We start from the raw sequence: 17138 nt of genomic DNA on the forward strand, positions 1-17138 counted from the left end.
GGCCATGCCTACCAGGGTGAGCAGCCAAACAACTCCACATAATAGAACTACAACACCACTATATAATAGAACTACAACACCACTACATAATAGAACTGCAACACCACTATATAATAGAACTACAACACCACTATATAATAGAACTGCAACACCACTACATAATAGAACTGCAACACCACTATATAATAGAACTACAACACCACTATATAATAGAACTACAACACCACTACATAATAGAACTGCAACACCACTATATAATAGAACTACAACACCACTATATAATAGAACTACAACACCACTACATAATAGAACTGCAACACCACTATATAATAGAACTACAACACCACTATATAATAGAACTACAACACCACTACATAATAGAACTGCAACACCACTATATAATAGAACTACAACACCACTATATAATAGAACTACAACTCCACTACATAATAGAACTACAACACCACTATATAATAGAACTACAACACCACTACATAATAGAACTGCAACACCACTACATAATAGAACTACAACTCCACTACATAAAAGAACCACACACAACTCCACTTCAAAATAGATCACAACACCACTACATAATAGAACCACAACTCCACTACATAATAGAACTGCAACTCCACTACATAATAGAGCTACAACTCCACTACATAATAGAACTACAACACCACTATATAATAGAACTACAACTCCTTTACATAATAGAACTGCAACACCACTACATAATAGAACTGCAACACCACTACATAAAAGAACCACAACGCCACTTCATAATAGAATTTGGAATTATAAGAACTTTGAATGAACGGTTATCCCTTAATTGTATCAACGCGCTATAGAATGTTTCATCGCAGAGTGATTTATTATTAGCTGTGCAAAGTCCGATTTGGGATGTCCTGGGATATTCCAACTCATGGAATGTCTCTCGTCCTATCAGAAACAGCTAAATAACTTGATAGAACCCAATTGTTCTAATAAAACTACAACTCCACTACATAATAGAACCACAACTCCATTTTGAACAAAATGAAACAGGCAAGTGGAGAGATGTGGAGGGAGACGGGGCGGGGGGTGTAGTGTGAAGCATGCTGTATGCTGTATGCTGTATGCTGAGGTCTGTAACAGCACAAACAGAATCGAGTCAGGACAGCCCTGCTCTGAGCGCCCTCACCAGGATCCACCTCATCATATAACACCATATAAGTCCCAGAGGCGCCCACAGAGAGACTGGCTATGGCACCATCCTGAACACCCATCTGCCCATCTGCTATTGTGTCCAAGGAAGACATGGAAACAATGAAGAGAATAAGCTGTTGCAGGGCTGAATGGAGCCTCTGATCCCCCCCCACCCCCCCCCCCCCCAACCACCCTGACTCTCCTCAGTCCTCAGCCAGTGGATATGGACCCAGCATGTGAAAGGGCTCTGAAGCTGTACACACTTAAAATGGAGGGTCTGTTTTCAATTCTCTCTGGTGTAAATATATACAAAAATACTGCTTTTCAAAAAAGGACATTATGGGGTGCATTTAATATATCATTTCAAGGCCCTCTCCAATAAAATAAGTTCTGTACTGATTGAGCCAAAATTTGTTTTTAGAGTGACAAAATGTTTGTCTTTAGATCAATCAAGTCAGTGCGATTTGGTGGACTAGATTCCGGTTGAGTCACTCTGAGATGTTATATACAACACACTTGATTTCAGACAGGATATTGACTGATTCATTTCTGGTTTAATTTTAAAGACATGAGATGACTTCAAAAGAACACTCATGGCATGTGTGCCCATTTATTTTCGGCCTCAAGCTAACTAAATAAGCAAACTCAATGTTTCTTCATCTTTCTCCCCTCGTTCTGAACACTGTGACAGCTTCAGACATGTCTGTGGAACCCTGTGCCTCTGAGCTCTCAGGTCAGTAGCCCGGAACTTGAGGTTCTGTAGTGTAGTGTTCTAACACAGAGCTCTTTTGGGAGTGGAACTTGAGGTTCTGCAGTGTAGTGGTTTAACACAGAGCTCTTTTGGGAGTGGAACTTGAGGTTCTGTAGTGGTTTAACACAGAACTCTTTTGGGAGTGGAACTTGAGGTTCTGTAGTGTAGTGTTCTAACACAGAGCTCTTTTGGGAGTGGAACTTGAGGTTCTGTAGTGTAGTGTTCTAACACAGAGCTCTTTTGGGAGTGGAACTTGAGGTTCTGTAGTGTTCTAACACAGAGCTCTTTTGGGAGTGGAACTTGAGGTTCTGTAGTGTTCTAACACAGAGCTCTTTTGGGAGTGGAACTTGAGGTTCTGTAGTGTAGTGTTCTAACACAGAGCTCTTTTGGGAGTGGAACTTGAGGTTCTGTATTGTAGTGGTTTAACACAGAGCTCTTTTGGGAGTGGAACTTGAAGTTCTGTAGTGGTGTAACACAGAGCTCTTTTGGAAGTGGAACTTGAGGTTCTGTAGTGTAGTGTTCTAACACAGAGCTCTTTTGGGAGTGGAACTTGAGGTTCTGTAGTGTTCTAACACAGAGCTCTTTTGGGAGTGGAACTTGAGGTTCTGTAGTGTTCTAACACAGAGCTCTTTTGGGAGCTGAGTTGAGTGACTGTTGGTCAGTGTGGGATATGGCTATTTGGCTTAGATTGCGTTATTATATCCATTCTGGTAAACCTACACACAAGTTAAAGTAAAGTAAAGTGAGTGTGTGTGTGCGTGCGTCCGTGCAGATGTGCGTGCGGATGTGCGTGCGGATGTGCGTGAGCGTGCGTGAGCATGCGTGAGCGTGCGTGCGTGCATGCGTGAGCGTGCGCATATGTGAGCACACATGTCTGCATGTCTGAAAGTGCAAGAAGTAGTGGAAGAATGAAATCCCTCACGGCATAATACTGTGCGTATAATGATCATTGGAATCCTGTGGGCAGTAGAGAATTTCTTGTTCAGTAGTTGTCTGATAGAAATGTGTCTCTGTCTTGCCTCTGTATCTCTTCTCTATCTCTGTCTCGCTTCTGTATCTCTTCTCTATCTCTGTGTCTCTCTTCTGTATCTCTTCTCTATCTCTCTGTCTCTCTTCTGTATCTCTTCTCTATCTCTGTCTCGCCAACGCCAGCTTCTGTTCCCCAATAAGCCTTCTCACTGGTGGCTTTGGGCTGTGTCCCTTTGGGTTTTGAACATTTGTATGTTTTATCAGTCTGATCTCACAGTGACTTGGAAAGAAACCATGGCTTGAAAGGAAGTCTTAATAGGCCTAACATATTGGAAGCAGGGTAGGAACAAGTTGCTGGCTTATGATTAATTGCCCTAGCTTTACTTACAGTGTGCCTCTGAGGGCAGATGGATTTGATGCTATAAATTATTCCTTCCCGTTTTTTTACGAGATCGGCATTGAAGGCATTAACTTTTCGACCTTAGCTGTTGGAAAGCCCTTTTTTCCTCTCTGAAATTGAATATCCTGATTCACGTCCTGCTTTAGTACTTCCTCAAAATGAAAAAAAGAAGACACTTGGGTTGTTTTCAAGGAACGGCGGTGATCAATGAGCAAACATAAAACTCCTTCCTCTTTGATGGAGTTACGGGGCTGTGACAGTCCAGGATATGTAGATTTATGAGCCCTGTTGCCGCTGACAAAAGCCCTCTCCTTACCATCCTGTCCTGGGCCACGTATGGAGGGACAGGTGGCTGAGCTTCAGGAAGAACAGGAATGCTGAGATAGGAGAGAATACCAAAAAACTACTTATCATATGGGCTAATCACATACAGCTGGCATCAGACATTTGTCAAATGTGTTGAAGTGCAACATGACACCTGCTCATTAGCAATGTTTTACCGTCAAAAGATCACTTTTGAGATTGTGTGGTTTTTTTTCTTCTTCCAGGTACTACATCCTGGAGAACCGACCACGGAACATCTATGGGATGGTGTGTCATTCCTGTACGAATGCTCCGAAGAACACTAAAGAGTGTAAGAAAAAACCCAGACCGAAACTGCAGTATTCCTGCGGTAGTCTACACATTTTACATTTACATTTAGTCATTTAGCAGACGCTTTTATCCAAAGCGACTTACAAGGATGTATACACATTTTACATTTGCACTGATGGCACACTGCACATCAGGAGCAATTAAGGGGTTCAGTGTCTTGCTCAAGGACGCTTCGACAGGGAATCGTACTCGCAACCTTCTGATTACTAAACGACTTCTCTACCTCCTGTACCACTGTCGCCCCCACCTCACAGTGTCACCATTCCACATCCGTACTGAGCTTCAATCCATGATCATGTTAGGAAACCTCATTCATAAATCATCATATGTCTAACAATCTTCTCACCGCGCCACATGTAGCATGTAACACGCTCTGGGATATCTCTCTGAGAAATGATATAGATTTGTGCTCGCTCCTTTATCAGGAACATGCACACAAACTCTCCGTGCCTTGTTTCTTTTCTGCTGGTGCAGAAATACTCAATTATGATAAATGGTTCCATTTGTCTGGAAACTGAATGTATGTGCGCGGCTCTCCTCATCAGAGAGGGAGAGGGAGAGGGAGAGGGAGAGATGGGCAGGGCCACACACAGCCATGATCCAACCAGAAAACCCTCAGAGCCAGAAGTACTCAACCAACATCGGAAATCATCACCAGAATCCCAAACCAGAGTCCTAATGACACCAATAGCTGCTCATCAATACAACATGCTGAGAGGACCTGGCCCTGCCTGGAGTCCATCAGCAGTGACGTTTCTGGTTGATGAATATTCCTAGATTTATTTTCTTTTTCTTTGGCTCCGGTCTGGTGTTTGGCAGATCGTTCATAACATCATTGACTTGCTGATTACGTTGCATACCTGAAGAGCTGAGTGTATGGAACAAACCCACAGACGCTGCAGTGACACAGAGCAGGGGTCTGTCTCCTACGGGAAGCACTCGCTCTTTAAGAGCAGCATAGTCCCAGTGGACTAGAGCAGGGGTCTGTCTTCTCCCTCTTTAAGAGTAGCACAGTCCCAGTGACACAGAGCAGGGGTCTGTCTCCTACGGGAAGCACTCGCTCTTTAAGAGCAGCACAGTCCCAGTGGACTAGAGCAGGGGTCCGTCTCTCTCTTTAAGAGTAGCACAGTCCCCATGTCTAGAGCAGGGGTCTGTCTCCTACGGGAAGCACTCGCTCTTTAAGAGCAGCACAGTCCCAGTGGACTAGAGCAGGGGTCCGTCTCTCTCTTTAAGAGTAGCATAGTCCCCATGTCTAGAGGAGGCAATGGCAGCAGGAGGAACTTGATCCCAGCAACATGTGCTGCTTTCCTCCTCTACAAAGACTACCAGAATTGATGTATTCATCTCTCTCGCTATGGTGGATTTCTATTATCCTGCAACTCCTCCTTCTGACATTTTCGAATCTGTGTTGAGGGGAATATAAACAGTTACTTGAAGTCTATAATGACTGAAGAGGTACCAGGACTGGATTTGGTGAGAGATTCACTGGTGTCCCCAAAAATGACTCATTGGTAATTGTTAGCAGGGCCCTCATCTGTGTGAACGTGTAAGATTAAAAAAAGATGGCAGATGGAGACGAACAGCAAACAGCTGCTGTATTTTACATTGTAGCGGCTTCACAAACTTCCACAAGAACATTTTTTTTTCTGTCTCTCACAAATTACACATTTGTATTACTATCATTAAGGAACACTTCACCAATCAAACCCCAGCCATGTATTGACAACTTGTTTTGTACAAGGATGTGATTGATATTTTGTGGTGTAACCTTAATGGCTAAACCATAAAAAATCTAAGTTTTTTATACTAGACAGGAAGGTGATGAGTTCATCTGAGTGTACAGAAAAGGATTTTTCAGCACGTCTTTAATTGTTTTTCACTTTGGGGATGATTGAGGTGACAATGGCAAGAGGAGTTAAGAGGATTTTAATTACAGACGTGGAGCGGGGGCCTCAGAAATACCAAGGTCACAGCTATGTAGAGCATAACATGGAGTTACTTGTTTTGTGTGAAGACAGGCTAGCACTTGCCAGGCAATCTGCAAATTATACTAGTTCACAGCATAGTTTGTTGTCTAATAATTAAAAGTTTGGAGGGCATAAAAAGATTATTAACATGCCGCTGCTTGCAATATTACTTCTGTTAGTGAGTCGCAGAGTTTCTGTCCAGCTTGCTTCCAAATGTATTCCAGACCTCCCATCCAGTGGCATGGCCACAGGTGATTTCAATAAGACTAGCCTGCGTTGTGGCCGTGCCACATTTGTAGGGGTTCTCCGTTTTCAGGGCAGTCACTTAGTATCACACTGAAATGGAATCAAAGGACCATTTAACTTCCTTTGAAGAGTAAAGAAAAATTGCGAGGCATTCTTTGTCACAGGACAAATTGAATTAGCTTTGGTGGGATTTGTTAAAACCATATCTTAATTGACTACCCCTAGACTGTATCACTTAAATCATTATGCAGTTTTTTAAAAAAGGTTCTTAAAATTTAAATTAGCCCTTAAATCTATGCATGTGCTATACAGTATAAATCCATGTACAAAGTCGAAACAAACATGTGCTGCTTAACAGCATTTTCCATTGTTCTTGTGTTCTTGAAAACCAAATGTCTTTCTGTGCTTATTTAAAGGGTGTATGTGTAATTAATGAGGTAAATACAACAGATCTTACATTAGTGATAATAGGTAAATGAAACAGATCTAAATTGACTTGATATGGTCTTACCGCCTCTTCAACTAAATAAACACAGTTTTTAGCCACAGTATCTTCTGTTTCCACCGTCTCCCTGATCCAAAAGTCTTTAAGAAGTGTTGACAAGCTTACCTGACAGACAGGGGGGGAATTCACAAGGCAGTTTGATGTTGGATGAGATTAGTAATTGCTAATAATGAGTGGCCTGTGGATAGAGGAACCCACAATGACTTCTTCAGATTTGTAACAGCTCAGCGTCAGTAGTGTGCCAAATTAGCTTCCAAGCTGTGCCAAGAACTAAGTGATCTCAAACTGTTTTCAAGCGGTGCAAAACACGAAGCCATCTCAAACTGTTTTCAAGCGGTGCAAAACACGAAGCGATCTCAAACTGATTTCAAGCTGTGCAAAACACAAAGTGATCTCAAACTGATTTAAATGAGCAGCACAGCCATTGAAAAGCAGTTTCACAAGGGTTTTCATTACTGTAGTCCTGCCTTACCTGGCAATGTGGCTGCCTACAACGCCAATTAGTACCACATACTAAAGGAAAGAAAGTCAATGTCCTGGAGATAATCTCAATGCCATGCACGCACTCACGCCTGCACGCACACACACACAGAAACACATGCATGCACATGTTTATGTACATAAACACATTCATGCAAATGTATACACACACAAACAAACTACCTCATAATTTGGGATTTGAACCGTGGGTGGTTTTCTAGTATATACAGTGACTTACAATTGTTTTTGGTGGAAAAGCTGCAGAATGTTGGCGCAAGTGCAGATTTCAAAGCAATGTTAAACAAAAGCTGTCCTTGGTGAATGAATAATTATAACCACTCAGTCCGTCTTTTACCTCAGCGGGCATTTCTTCTCTCAATCCCTTAAATCTGTTATGAAGTGCTAAGTTACATTCTACAGACAAAAAGGCCTGTGAGCAGACCATGCTTGTCCTCTAGTTTGGGAACCTTGTGCATAAAAGCTACATTTTCTAAGTGGGCCATGGTGCCATGGTGCTCTGCATTTCAAGTGTCAACACCTGAGCTCAAATAAAAGTTTGCTGAAATAAATAGACCAAGCCCCACACTACGTAGCTGGTCAGCACAGATGGCTGGCATGGTCCTGGCTGGAACACAAGCTGTTTACTCTTGTGACATACTGCGCCTTAATGAACACATAAAACTATTTGGGCACAAAAAAAAAACTTGTGAAAAAAGTACCACCTATCACATCCCATTGAGCCTTATTAAACAAGCACTGACACTTTCTAACTGGTCAGCACAGATGGCTGGCATGGTCCTAGCTGGAACACAAGCTGTTGACTCTAGTGACATACTGCGCCTTAATGAACACTTAAAACTATTTAAAAAAAACTTGTGAAAAAGTACCACGTATCACATCCCATTGAGCCTTATTAAACAAGCACTGACAACAGTCATGTTCATTGCAGCAGGGGAAGCCTGAGGAAGCCAGCAGTCCCAGAGGAGATGACTAAATTCATAGTAGAACTAAATTAAATTTAAAATTTATGACGCATAAATGTTAAGATATTTAAAAATGACAAATGGAAAGGCACATTGACGGACGTTTTAATATTGTTCTCAGCAGACCATCCAATCAGATTTTATGAATGCTTGTAGTTTGCTTGGCATTTTGGAGGTTCTTGTGAGCGGAGGGCGTGTAAGCTGCACCATGCTCTCTGGCCACAGTGGAGAAAGACTAACTCGTGGTTGTGACAGTCTAATCAGTCATGATGAAGCACTCATGGTTTTCTGACTTTGTGTGTTTCTTTTATTGCAGGCATGCGCACATCCAAGCAACCAGGACAGGGTAAAAGCGTGTCTTCAAGCAGTACCACCATTTTTCCACACCCGGAGAAAGGTGTGCTTAAACATACCAACTCATTGTTCTTTTTAAAGACTACCTGAAATTATTAGTTGTTTGTTACAGAGGCCATTGTTAAAAGTACCATGGCAGTGTCAATCAGCATGCATGAGTGTATTAATGTTGTATCCTCTTGCTGTAGATCCAACTGGACAAGGTCACCTAGCAACAGCCCTCATCATCGCCATGTCAACCATCTTCATCATGGCCATCGCCATAGTGCTGATCATCATGTTCTATATCCTCAAAGCCAAGCCTAGTGGACAAGGTAAGAACAGAGATTACACCAGGTTCTGTACATGTGCTCTCACAATCCCCCACTCAAAGAAACACCCTTATTATTATATAATGTCAACAAACCGTCTGGAGAAATAGCATAACTACATGGCTTGTGTGTGTTTGTGTGTGTGTGTGTGTGTGCGTGTGTGCGTGCGTGTGTGTGTGTGTGTGTGCGCGCCCCTCTAGCCTGCTGCTCTGGCCAGATGGTGAAAACTGTGGAGGCGCAGACAAACAAACAAGAGGAGAAGAAGGAAGTCCAAGGTATGAAACTTCTCCGGACTGAAAGGGCTCCAGATAGCATTGAATTCAGACATAAGTGTGATAACCGAAGTATTGCCACTTCACTGAGGGAGCAGAGCAGATGTTCTGCACCACCATTCTCTGGTGTTTTCTGACAGTTTTGTGGGCTACATACCTCTTGTGAAGTGAGCGAGACCTCTTGGAATGTTTAGTTAAGGTTTTACCTGTAGCTTTAGGCTATAGATGTTCAGACTCAGTGTAATGGATTTAGATTCAGAAAACAGGGCCTGGAACCTAACACTGACAGTTACTTCTAAAGTGTATTGGGTCATTAAGCTTGGGTATTCAGATGCACTGAAATGCATTCTTCATCTACTATTTTGAGGATGAGATTGTTGCTGAACAAGAGAGCGCATAAATGTGCCGCTTACAAAAGATTACGCTGAATCAACTGATCATCACTTAAGTTGATTTGATCTATTTGAAGTCAAATCTAGGCAATAACTTTACACCCAGTACGCTGTGCTCATCTAGTGAGCGGCGTCTGGCACTGCCGCCTGTGCAAGCACGGCAATCCAGACTATTTCTCAGTTGTAGTTCCACGTTGGTGGAACGAACTGCCTAGCACTACCAGAGCAGGGGCGTCCCTCTCTACCTTCAAGAAGCTCTTGAAGACCCAACTCTTCAGAGAGCACCTCCCTTCCTAACTGGCACCTTGGCTTAACTTGCACTTAAGCAGTGACAGTCCCGCACTTCTTTTTCTTTCTATGTCGTATTTCTTGAAAAAAAAAAGCAGTATTTATTGTTACACCAGGTTTTATTGCTCTTAGCTTGACTGTTCTCTCTTTGGACAAAAGCGTCTGCTAAATGACTAAATGTTAATGTAAATGTAACTTCTATGCACGCCATCCCTGAGGTCTGAGAGCCAGCTCTAACGCTTCGTCATAGTTATCAGCCGCCTAGGCTTCACATATTCACACATGGCTGGCGCTAGGGAAGCTATAGCGAGTGTATTAACATGTACCGCTGCACAGGAATTCACTTTTCATCAGGTCTGAGACCAGCATCAATCATTTCTCCCACGCTTGTCAAACAGCATTAGTTATGCAGAGGCCCTGTTGTCAGCTCGCAGGTTTTGGTCCAATTATAGAATCTCATGTTGTCAAATCATCTCTTCCACCTGGACTGTTTCTCAAGAAAGGTGATTCAGCCTTCAGAGGTGTTTGGATAATGCCAGCCCAGACTCAATAGGAAAGACAAATAGAGGATTCCTCCGGCTGCACCATGATCCTGAAATGGTTTTGGTGTTTCATTCGTATAAAGGCCACCCTCAAGTGTGTAATGTCAGTGGTGCTATTAGTTTGGAGTTGGAGAGGCTCGCCCACTAAATGACTGATAAAAGCCTAACAGTCTACTGCCAGAAATATGCTCCTTGGTATCTGTGCATACAAGAGCAGCTGTCTTCTCTTTGAAAGCACCTAATTAAGTTTCTACGTCAGGACTCAGTTTGATGGACAGTAGCTGTATAGCTGAGAGCACCTTGAACTGATTTCTCCAATGAATGCCATCACTTCAAATCCTTCTACCAGTGTGGGCCAGGCTTCTGTGAGGCCGTCCAACAAAACATCTCATGACTAGCGTAGGTGGCGGACTTGTTTCTCATTGTGGCCTTGGAGGGGATTAGATCCTTGACATTTATTAAGAGAGACATCATAGTTACCATTTCATGACTTTATTTATTTACCATAACAGAACAGAGCAGAGGAGAGACTGGTGTTGTTTGGTTGTGAGCATTCCACAGGAGGGTAGGAGAATAGTGAGTGCACATGAGAAAATAAAAATGAAGGAACTTTTGCAGCTAACGATTAATTCCATGTTGATTTGGTATGACATGGATTACAATCAAAGTAATAAAAAAAAAATTCAATTCAATTTTTTTTTCAGAAAATGTTGTGATATTCTCGGAGAAGGATGAATTCGATAAGCTCAAGCCTACTCCTCCCAAGACGGTGAAAAGGTAAGAACTGCACTGTGATGTGAAAGCCTTTACCTTTATAGGTAATTAAAAGATCATTATATTAATGGTTTAACTTAGCTTTGCATTATTCTCCATACATCGGGAATGAATCTAAACGTGACAACAAAGACAGGACATGCACACTGTGTTGAAACTTGAACGAAGGCCTCAAAGACATGATTTTTATCTGGTTTTCTGCTCAGGATCTGCCGGTAATTAAGTCACCACAGGGCAAGTTCTAGCAGTTGAGACTAGCTGCTGGCTCTTTTTCGTGGCGTAGGCAGTTCTGGAATGGTTTTGTGTGTGTGTGTGTGTGTATGTACCCCCTTGAATGAGCATGGCATGGAAAACCAATGGAGTCACTTGGAGTTTCTTTTTTTTCTTTTCTTGTCTGGAAACATTATGCGGCTTTGGGAGTGATGAGGTAGTTGAGCACGAACGCGCCCTGAAGCCTGGGGTTTCATGGAGAGATGTTCATTTACACAAACATAATTGAGGGAGTTATAATTATGAGCTGCCTGAACCAAACAACCAGGTGAAAACAGCACTTCTTTGGAGGATGACAGCTCTTTGCCCCTAAACCCTTTCCTTCTTTTTTTCACCTGTCTTGAGGAGAAGTAGGGGGAGAGCCAGCTCCTCTCCTTGACCCATCTTCAACCAGACAATGAGGGTTTATTCTCTGTTACACACACTAGGCATGAGAACAGATGAACTCTCATGAGGGGCTTGACACACACATCAGGATAGTCTTACATATCGAGTGAAGCTGCACGTCATGTGTTTCAGTTCTAGAACTAGTTTAGCCTTCACAACTGCACTTACTCCAGAAGCACAGGTCTGTCTCCACAGCCCTCTCTGAACCTCTAGTCAGACTATAGGGTCTCAAATTCAGGCCCGGGGGGCCAATTCCGGCCCGCCAATCGATTTTATACGGCCCACAAAGGTCCATTGATTAAAAAAAAATAATTTGAAAGTTTCATAGATTTAAATGGGCCACCCCAACTTTTACCGTAAAAATCTGGCCCCCCAATGACCAGACTGGACGCTCGTCGGCCCCCGGGTAATTTGAGTTTGAGACCCCTGCTCTCAGGACTAGAGTGTGATGGTGAAGCCCCATCCCCCAGCAGTCAGGGCAGGGGGAATAGTGTGGCTGAGCAGCGCATGCATGCATGCCAGAGGATGTGCTAATTCAGTGTGGTGGTTGCCAAGTCAGAGCAGGTATTATATGTCTTAGAAACAATGACATTCTGTGAGCATCTCTGAGCACCCTTTGTCAACAAGGTGCTTTTACCAGAAATAGTCAGAGGGGGCAATTGTTCTGCAGGCTGTGTAATATGCCAAAGGAAGGTTACCTAAGGTGGTGGTGATGTTGAAAAAAAAAATCAGGAACCAAGGTGCATAGGTAAATGTCTACCAAACCATCACAAGAGAACATATTACAGTAGTGTGCTAATAGAAGATCATATAGGTACAGGCTCTGCAGTTAAACCTGACATATCAAAGTCAAATGCAAATAACTTAATATGTCAAGACATACAAAGGAATCGATAGGACGTTTCCCACTCTCCCACGGTGAAACATATACAGTAAAGGTGCACAGGCAGAACAGATAAGACAAGACATTTCCTAAAACTAAGTAAACATAAATATTCATAAATAAGTTATACAATCTTAAACATCAACAAGTGCTAAAAGTGCAGAGTCACATATAGGTACAGGCTCTAAAGTTAAACCTCTGCAGTTAAACCTTAGTTCCTAAGCACTCAACATGCTCACGTGCTCTGTTGTCCTGTCCTGTTGTCCTTAGTGAGAACGACGCGTCCTCTGAGAACGAGCAGCTGTTGAGCCGCAGCATTGACAGTGACGAGGAGGCCGCCCAGGAGAAGCAGGGAGCCTCGGACCTCTGCCTGCTGTCTCTGGTGCATCTCACCCGGGAGAAGACCTGCTCGGCCACCACCATCTGCAACAATAACAACAACAACAAGGCCACCGGGGTAAGAAACAATAACAAACAACAACAAGGCCACCGGGGTGAGCCACTCAGACCGTATGCCAGGAACTGTCCGTTCAGATTTCAAATGGCCTGACTTCATATTCTTTGGTGTAGAGCAGCCTTGTTTTTTAGAAAATGTACTGGAATAAACACCAGGTTTTATTGCTCTTAGCTTGACTGTTCTCTCCCTTGTACGTCGCTTTGGACAAAAGCATCTGCTAAATGTAAAAGAAAATGTAAATGTAAATGTAAATGTAAATGTAAATGTAAAATGAATAAGTCAGTAGATTTGATGGCTTAACTTCTGCTATCTCCACTTTTTACTTCTCTGTTGCTTCTACGTCATCCTCTAAGGTGTAAACTACCATTTTGTTTTAATATTCATAAGCTGTGGAGACAGAGAGGTCATATTTCCTGACTCAGGCTGACTTCTTGTTTGTCACTGTACCCGCAGATTCAGAGTCGAAGGAAAAAAATCTTGGATCTCTACACAAAGGCCTGCAGTGTTGCTGAGGGTAAGTGGTGTTTTCTCCCTACCTGGAGCCCAAACAGACAAGTGCTTTGTCCCCCCCTGCAGCTCCTACTCAATGGGACGAGCTTGAACAATATCAGGCACAAAGCAGCACCAGCCTGGTAGCTTAACGATGTGCGCTAAGAAAGGTTTCCTAAGCGCAACGCATGCCTATAAAACTGAGCTCATAGGCAATAAGTCTGTGCTTTGACTGCAGGAGAGAGATAGAGAGAAGGAGAGAAAGAGTGAGAGAGTGAGAGAAGAGGAAGGAGAGAAAGAGTGAGTGAGTGAGGGGGGAGAGAAGGAGATAAAGAGTGAGTGAGTTAGAGAAGAGGAAGGAGAGAAATAGTGAGCAGCACGTTCAGCTGCATCTGGAACTGTGGAAGAGGCGCTTCCACCCCAAACTGATCTCAGACCATCTGTCACGCATCTTGTATCTCTCTTGAATACATTAACACTGACCAAATGAGGCAAGCTGTTTGGATATGAGCGTTTCCACTGCCGTGCCTCATGTTTGTGTGCCTTTCTGCTCTCTGTTATAACAACAAAATGGATTCCTTCTGCACTGGCGTAGGTCAAAAGTAGCTCTTCCCTTTTAAAAGCAGAGAAGAAATGGGGGAAAAAAAGTTATATTAATTATACTAGTGTCAAACAACTTGTTTCTAGGTCTCTTACACGTCTATTAAGAAATTAAATAATACTTTATTCTATTCTATAAAGTACCTTAAATAAACCATGAAAGATGTTAGTATGTTATAAGAAATTGTATTCATGCTCTGTTGTTCTACCTGAAGTCTTGTAATAAAAAGTCAATTAAATAATCTAACAATAAGTTTAACTCTGGGCCCAAATGTCCATATTTGAAAGCATAAACCTCCACACACTTTGACCAGAGCATCTTCCTCCTGCCCTGTGATAGTATATAGTGTTATACCATATATTGGAAACTCATGCTAGTTAGAGACAAATAAGAGTAACATTTATACTAGGTATAAATAAGATTGAATTATTGACTATGGCATATCCTTATTAACTATGAATCTCAAATGACCTGTCCCTTCACCTGCCCTGCCAGGTCTGAGTCCCACGGAGCTGCCCTTCGACTGTCTGGAGAAGACCAGCCGCATGCTCAGCTCCACCTACAACACAGACAAGGCCGTGGTGAAGACGTGGCGGCACCTGGCCGAGAGCTTCGGCTTGAAGCGCGACGAGATCGGGGGCATGACGGACGGCATGCAGCTGTTCGACCGCATCAGCACCGCCGGCTACAGCATCCCCGACCTGCTCACCAAGCTGGTGCTGATCGAGCGCCTGGACGCCGTGGAGTCCCTCTGCATAGACCTGCTCGGCGGGGGAGGGCAGGAGGGGGGGGTACCCCACAGTCCCGTGGGCCCCACTCTCTCGTCCCGCTGTGCCAGCGTGTAAGAACCTCTCCTGTCCTCCTGTCCCCCCCCCCCCCCCCCCCCCCCACCCCACCTCTTAAACAGCTCCGCTTCACATGAAGAATACCAGCAGGCTTCCCTGGCAGAGACACAGAGAGACAGGCGTGCATACGGAGACTCGTCCCCTCACACGTTGCCTGCCAGCCCGCCCGCCCGCCCGCCCGCCAGCCCGCCTGCCTGTTGTTTTCCCTCTCTGCCTCTCAGTGCACAGCAGGCTGGGACCAACAGCACGTTACTGAACTCATTAAGGGGACCGAGAACAGCCCGGGCCTGAGATGAATCATGAAGTCCAGTTTGGATTTGTGTTATTTAGTATTTTTCTTTTTACTTTTTTTTTTTTTTTTTTTTTTTTAAAGTTGTCAGTTGTTTCTTTCTCTCTCTGTTTTGGTTGTTTTATGTCTCCCACAAACCACAAGTTGGTTTCTATTATCCTCATGATTGGGGTAAAGGAACAGCCAAACAACAAAATATCCATGAAAGCTTTAGCGCAGGATGCTCCAGAGAAGTTTTAAGCAGTCAGTGTCGCATGTCTTTTTGATCATTCAGCAAGGTTCAGTGGGAAAAAGGCTCCAAAGACAGTTTTACTTCTGGAAGTTCCTCAAGTCACCCACAGTGCCCCTACCCTCCCAGCCCAGTGGAGCCCAGTTTAACAGCCTTCTCATAAGCCTTCTGCTGAGAGGTCTATTAGCTTCACATGAAGGTCTATCAACTTCACATGAAACCAGCGGTCTTACTCACTCTCTCTTCCCAAGCTGGACAGGGACAGTGGACAGTCTACCAGATGTTTATGCATATAGAATTCTAAGTTCCATTTCTACGGTCAAGCATCCAGTTGTCTGAACACACTGTTATTCATGGGTTTAGGGCTGCATCATAAAGTGCTGGCCTGATGGTGGGGACGGGGAGATGGAGCAACAAAACTCCTCGTAAGCCTGTGGTGCCTTCGCCTCCTGTGGTTTGCTGCCGCTGCTGGTTATAATTGGCCGAAATTGGTGGTTTACAAAGTGCCTGTGATTTCCAGCACCCAATTAACTAATAAGACGAAATGGAAAAGCCGTAAAAGTGGCTAATATAACCGAAAGGCAGCCGCTGAGGCCCTTTACTGCATGCCAAAGGTGCCAGTGAAACGGGCAGCACTCCTCCTGACCAGTGGACTAGCTTCCATGCATTCAAGCCAGGGAATTCTAAATAAGCTGTAAATGACAACAATGCAGTGTTGGAACATATTTGTGCCCTATTGGAGAACTAGTTCATTTTCGTGTACTGATTCATTGTTTGCTCCGAGCATGACATAGAAGTCCCATTCCAATGCTTAATCTTCATAGTCAGACAGAATTGAGTTTCACAAATTTCATTGAATTTGCCATCATTTTTACTTTGTAACCACAATGATATAATAACATTAAGTATATGAATATAATTCCAATGTACAAAATAGTGAATGATCTGGTGAGTACACTATTTGGGGCTCATGCAGCCTTATATTGTCTCTGTTAAGAGAAGGAATAGAGAAGCCAACTCAAGATGCACGAAACATTCTCCTCCATCCAGATGTGCTCTTGCCCAGTGTGCTCTTGCCCCAGATGTGCTTGATGATCATTCACACTTTATCATAAATTGGAGGTGTGTGGCCGTTTAATATACGCTAAGGTAGCGCCCCCTAAACGCTATATCAGGGCAGGTGTTGTGCCGTGCACATGCCAAGAATTGGAAAGCATCTAAGAGCAATATGTAAGCCATTCAGAAGCTGAATGCAAGCAATATCAAAAGGGTTTTTATAGTATTGATTGGGATCAAGGGACCAATAGTATTTCTTTAGCCCACAGATAATCCAATCAAGTACAATTACTCTAAAACCTATAATAATATAAATGTGACTATGATATTCATGCATTTTTTATGTCCCTCAAATTTAAAACGAATGTCTCCTTTTGCGTTGACAAACGATTCTTGGACTGTGAAAACGAGATGTTGTTTTTCTTGACTTTGTAACAGTGCTCTCGACCATTTTACAGAGCAGAGCAAAAATAAGAAAACATCAATGGGTACTAACAAAACAAGAACAAATCATGGATGCGAACAAAAACAAGTGAAAATGTGTTCGTATATC

At 43.2% G+C, this 17138-nt stretch overlaps 1 protein-coding gene across 1 annotated transcript in view; it reads left to right on the forward strand.

The window, feature by feature from the left end:
* The window catches only part of edar (ectodysplasin A receptor), a gene marked incomplete at both ends in the record, with an annotated part of 20420 nt that extends 5409 nt beyond the window's left edge, over window positions 1-15011 (forward strand). Inside the window, 9 exons of the mRNA XM_080839481.1 lie at window positions 1-16; window positions 3860-3945; window positions 8463-8543; window positions 8689-8814; window positions 9012-9086; window positions 11010-11082; window positions 12890-13076; window positions 13530-13590; window positions 14662-15011. The exon at window positions 1-16 is cut by the window's left edge and continues 166 nt beyond it. Of these exons, the coding sequence (XP_080695607.1) occupies window positions 1-16; window positions 3860-3945; window positions 8463-8543; window positions 8689-8814; window positions 9012-9086; window positions 11010-11082; window positions 12890-13076; window positions 13530-13590; window positions 14662-15011 (1055 nt within the window). The remainder of the gene's footprint in view (window positions 17-3859; window positions 3946-8462; window positions 8544-8688; window positions 8815-9011; window positions 9087-11009; window positions 11083-12889; window positions 13077-13529; window positions 13591-14661) is intronic.
* Window positions 15012-17138: the final 2127 nt, after the last annotated feature.

The sequence above is a fragment of the Sprattus sprattus genome, assembly GCF_963457725.1.
Source record: "Sprattus sprattus genome assembly, chromosome: 5".
Classification (NCBI taxonomy): Eukaryota; Metazoa; Chordata; class Actinopteri; order Clupeiformes; family Clupeidae; genus Sprattus; species Sprattus sprattus.